Source organism: Cupressus sempervirens, chromosome 8 (assembly GCF_028749045.1).
Source record: "Cupressus sempervirens isolate cs-2001-9-10 chromosome 8, ASM2874904v1, whole genome shotgun sequence".
NCBI classification, from domain to species: domain Eukaryota; kingdom Viridiplantae; phylum Streptophyta; class Pinopsida; order Cupressales; family Cupressaceae; genus Cupressus; species Cupressus sempervirens.
Window position 1 is genome coordinate 681,146,244 of NC_143125.1, and position 5,456 is coordinate 681,151,699.

The 5,456-nt window shown below is 35.0% G+C and overlaps 1 protein-coding gene across 1 annotated transcript; it reads right to left on the reverse strand.

Annotated features, from left to right (window-relative positions):
• Nucleotides 1-3,072: 3,072 nt before the first annotated feature.
• On the reverse strand, nt 3,073-3,798 carry LOC149544281 (uncharacterized). Its single transcript, XM_089796379.1, has one exon. It carries the CDS (start codon nt 3,720-3,722, stop codon nt 3,225-3,227), a length of 498 nt encoding a protein of 165 aa, XP_089652505.1. The 5' UTR covers nt 3,723-3,798; the 3' UTR covers nt 3,073-3,224.
• Nucleotides 3,799-5,456: the final 1,658 nt, after the last annotated feature.

Genomic DNA, 5,456 nt, shown 5'->3' on the forward strand with positions numbered 1-5,456 from the left:
AATCAACTAAGCAATTGTCTTGCCAATAGATAGCAAATTTGATATCAGTGATAAAACAATGATTGAAACACATTCTCATACTTGTATCAATCTTTTCTCAATATCACCTTCCATGGTGCTTAATTGACCACCTCTGAGCAACTTCGATATGTATGTGAAATGGAGCATACATTACACTATGATAACTACATAATAATTGGCTTGGTTATTGAATCAAGAGAAAGATCAATGTGCTTTGGTTAATCTATATTGATAGATGATACACAATCTGTAATGTCCCCATTTTTGGCTGACCTCGTATAGCATGCCGGATTTGCCTATCCTCGACTCTCGTAGGCAAATGGTGTGGAGGGAGAGTCAATTCTGCAGATCAGATGGTCATATTTTGCTCTTGAAGAAGTGTTAAGAGGTTATATTTCATTATTATGTGTTATCGGGGCCTACATGTTATAATTTTAAGTTGAGTTGCACTTTTTATTTTATAAAATTACTTTATTATAAAAAAGTGCATTATAATGAGATTTTATAAAGGATGTTTCTAGAAGTTCTAGCAGCTTCTTAGAAAAAGTGAATAAATAGAGGGCTGGGCCTCTCATTTGGACATGCTTGGATTTCAGATTTCTTCTACTTCTTCCATTGTGGAGCAATTTTTAGTCTCTTGGGTCTGCAAATACTATTCGATCTTTGGGAACGAATCACTCCCCTAGATTGGCATAACTGAGGTAGTGAAATATCTACTGAAGGGTTGCATAATTGGAGTTGGTATTCAGCCATCTCATTGGAACTTCATTGAGAAATTGTTTGAAGGGTTTATTTTGGTTGGAATAAGGGTTTCAGATTTACCCTAGCATTGGTGAAGCGTTTGGCAGGGGTTTGAAGACAAAATTTGTGCATTTTCAGAATTGTCAAATCAGGGTTTGGAACCACATAATTGCTCATATCTTCTCAACCCCTTGGAGTTATATTTTATGGTTTGGTAGGGTTACTACCTAACCCTAGGTGCCCATATTCCTTGCATTTGGGGGTCCCAAAACCCCAGCATTATTTTTATATAGGGGCCGTACATGCTGGCCTACGTACGGCCTTGCCAGTAGAATCAGCAGCAGCAATTTGGGGGTTCGTTTGGGGACAGTTTGTGGAGGATTTAGTGTCTTTGGCATCGGTTTACATCAGACATCTCCAGCAGCAATACCAGGTGCACATATTGAGGTTTTTGATTGTCAAAGGTGTTGCATACAAATAGTTGAACAGTCAGCACTGTCATTGCATTGTTGGTTATCTCCAGTTATTAGTTGCTGTTGTAAACCACTCATCTATCATATAATCTGAACTAGGTTATTGTCATGACATAGCATTGCATTGTCAAGGGTTTGATGTATTAGAAGTGCATAGTTGTGACAGTCCCCTAAATCTGAGATTGTAAAATCAGTCATTAATGTAGATGCACAACTTAGTCCATTATAATCAGTTGTAATCAGATTTGCATGCATTGATAGGATTGAATATGAAGGTTTATATGTTGTCATCAATCTATATTCATATGCATATGTATTAGACACCACGGTCCTTATATTCTGAAAGTATCAAATCTGAGAGTTTCCATATTCTGAATATTGTTATTGGTACTGTTATTGTTCATTACATTACATTTCGATATTGGCATTGTACTTTGTGGTTTCGTTGCACAACAATTAGCCCTATTCGCAGCTCTATTCAGTTACATGCCAAGTGTTTGACAAATTGTCTTAGTTCAGTTTGAGGGTTTTAGTGGCCTTAATAGTAAGGGTCATTACACAATCAAGTCCAAATTGAAACACACGACATAGCAAAGCTAAGGGAAATATGACAACTAAATCACATGGAAAAGATAATTAACATGTGTCCATCATGTAAAGTTATAAACTGAGACTTGATCAAAGGTATAATAAAAAAATTAAATCAGACATGATAATCTATTATTTTAAAATATTACTTACAAAATAATTGAAATAACCAAATAAAAAATATAGATTTTTGACACCTAAGTAGTTTAATGTAACTTGTACTCTACCTTTTATAATAAAGTACGAGAAATTCTTCACTTATATTTATTTATTTGTTATAAATTTTCACAATTATTTTTAATTAATATAATTTTATTAAATAAACTAAAATTTTATATATTAAAAAAAAAATTATAATGTGTTTAAATTTTCCATTTTATGATAATGCAAATTAAGGGAAGCAAAAATAAAATAATAATTTACTTGAAAGTTCTAAATTAATATTGGTATTAATCTTTCTAAAGAGTGCGTTGCATTTTCTTTGTTTACCAATCTTTAGTTGCATCTCTTACTCCAGAGATTGTTCGTGAAGGCTTTTCCATAGGGGTTCGTTTGGCTGTGAAAATACAAGTGGAATAGGCATATGTAAATTTTTAAAATTTTGAATTCTCTTTTAGATGCACCAAATCTGAATTGGAATAGGAATAAAATAGGAATACATATTCCAATTTTGGCCCAAAAGTGAGCATTTGCTATTCCACCTAAATAGATGGAATTGGAATACATATTCCTATTCTAATTTTATTTATTTTAGAAAAAATAATTTTTTTGTCTATGAATTCCCCATCAAATCCTGGCTGAACCAAACAAGAATAGGAATGCTGAGATTTGCTATCTGGATTTGATTGTGCGACAAATTTTTTACATCAAATCCAGATAGCAAATCTCAGCATTGATGGATTGTGGAAATCTGATAGCTCTTAAGAATAGGAATATATACCCCCATTTTCTATTCAAGAATAAGTATTCCTATTCCTATTTTTATATTCTCACAGCCAAACAAACCCTAGGTGAATTAGGGTATGGGTGATTTGACCATCAACATCATTGTTTGCTTATCTCATACATTCAAAAAGTAATTATATTATTTCTTTATTTAAAAAAATAATACAACAGTTTTAAAACATCATAAATTTAAGAATAAATTAACTATTTTTGAAATAGTTAATTTTGATTATTGAAGAATTAGACAATTTTAATTATTTAATATTTTTATTATGAAAACAGTCGACAACATAATGAGAGAAGAAAGATTATAACACAGAAGGAAATCTGCCATTAAGATAAACATTATACAGATTACTCAATCTATATATTTATTCACGTCTAATGCCTACAGTGACAATCCATTGCATGACACGCAGACTTATTTAAGTGATGCTGACAAACTGTGAGCAGAACTTAGTAGCCTCCTCCACCGCGGCCGCCACCCGAGCCAGACCCAGCCCCGTAGCCCGAACCACTTCCCGAACCGCTTCCGTAGCCACTACCCGAACCAGACCCCGAGCCATAGCCACTGCCACCACCTTCACCATGTCCGCTTCCCGACCCTGCACCGTAACCACTTCCCGAACCACCACCCTGACCTCCGCCATAGCTCCCTGCTCCCGAACCTGCATATGACCCCGCACCAGAACCGGCTCCCGAGCCTGATCCAGAACCAGAGCCTGAGCCCGAGCCTGATCCTGAACCTGAGCCTGAAGCCGAACCGGAGCCCGAGCCGCTTCCACTTCCACCCAGGCCGAGGCCTGCCCCCACACCCAAACCCAGACCTAAACCCAAACCTCCATCTCCGCCGAGGCTGAGGCCCAGATCACTTCTTACAATCCGTCCGTCCACAATGCATGCAAAGAAAAGAGCAGTCGTAACGAACATAACAAAACACTTGGGATTCCGCATTTTGTTTAACTTCACACTAAATCAAACAGACTTGGACAAGCTACTTCTGTGAATGAATATGGTGTGTAAAAGCCAGTGGTCTGCTTATGAGAGGCGTATTCGTATGCTTTTATAGGCTTAAAAAGTGGACCGAAAGTTAAACGAACGTGTCAAGTTCTGTGACTATAGTTGTTTCGTGTGGGAGGCAGAAAATGGCTCAGGCTGAGTGCTCCATTACTCAAGTGTTAGTGGCTGACCAGCTGTAAAGCACGTTATAGAACAACACTGGGATCTACTTAGTGGGATTCCCAATCAAAAACATTGTTTGTGCGGACTGTCACCTGTCAATTATCCATTGGTCAGTAGCCCTATTTTCTGCGAGGTACAGTCTACAACTTTAAAACCAACAGAAGCTAAGAAGAAAATTTCCATATAGATCAAAATATATGTAAGGCGGAGTCGGTAGTATGGAATGAAATCGGCAATAAATTATTTTATATTGCAATATAATTTCAGGTGATCTGGTTAGTAAAGATTATTTATACGAGTAAAGATTTCCTATTTCTATTTCAAAACGAGGGAGAACCCTAGTTGCCAGAAACATGACATAAAACCGTCGCTTTGATGCCTAGTTTTTGAGCCATCCTCCCGTTACACTCGTGCACAGGCCTGAAAGTTGATAGCCTACTGGCCGTTTTTGCACATTTTAACCCCGGTTTTGCATATTTGATTTCTCATTTGTTTTTTATAGACAATTTAGTATTTTGTTTAATAATATAAATCTATGTCATAAACTATAATATTTAATTTCTCACTTAGAATGTTTTAAAAAGAATATATGATTTAAAAACTTTGATATACTAATTCTAATAAATGTTTTCGTTAGATTTCTAATTATTTTTATTTTGAAATTAGAGACATTAAAATCTTCAAACCATCGTAGAAAAATCATATGGCAATGTAAGAGTGACCATCAAATTCAGACCTCTCATGCACAAATCTGTATTCTGATTTTATTTTATTTTCCATTGATTTTTACCAGTTAGCATTACTAAGGTTGAATTTTTGTCTAGTTTTTCTTGAGTATTAATTCATATTCAACATGTTGGATTTTAGTTTCAATTCAGTACCAATCATATATATATATATATAAGTAAAAACTAAATTTTTAAAAAATATTATATATTAATATAATATTTTATTAAATATTTAATAATGTAAAACGGTTTTCAGATGATTTTCAAGCTTTTAAATTATTTAGATAGCTTTAAATTTTTATATAAAAAATTATCCTGTTGCATATCAGATAAGCAAAAAGAGAGTAATGATCAATACAAACATGAGAATATCAACTCAGGGAGATCATCCAAATACAGGACCTCCCACCCACATCAAAAAAATGGCCGCTAATGTGACCACAGAGAGTATCAAATATATATTATAACAAAAAAGAGAACTAAGAGACAAGAGACTATTTTATCCATCATCCTCCTCGCTACTGAAGTCAGTGGTGGCATATCGAACTAGTGATGGTATAAGATGATAACTAGGAGTGTCTTTGGTCTACTCCTTAAGCTTCCAGTTGCCTTCTTATCTAAGTTTTTGCACGAGCTGAGCTAGAGGGATGTTAAATTCATCAACATCCTTGAGAGTTGTGTAGCAATGAGCCAAATCTTACTTTTTAATGACCCTTTACCCTCTTGGAAGATTTTGAGGAAGTCTCTTTCTTTCAACTTAAACATAGCAGTGATTTGC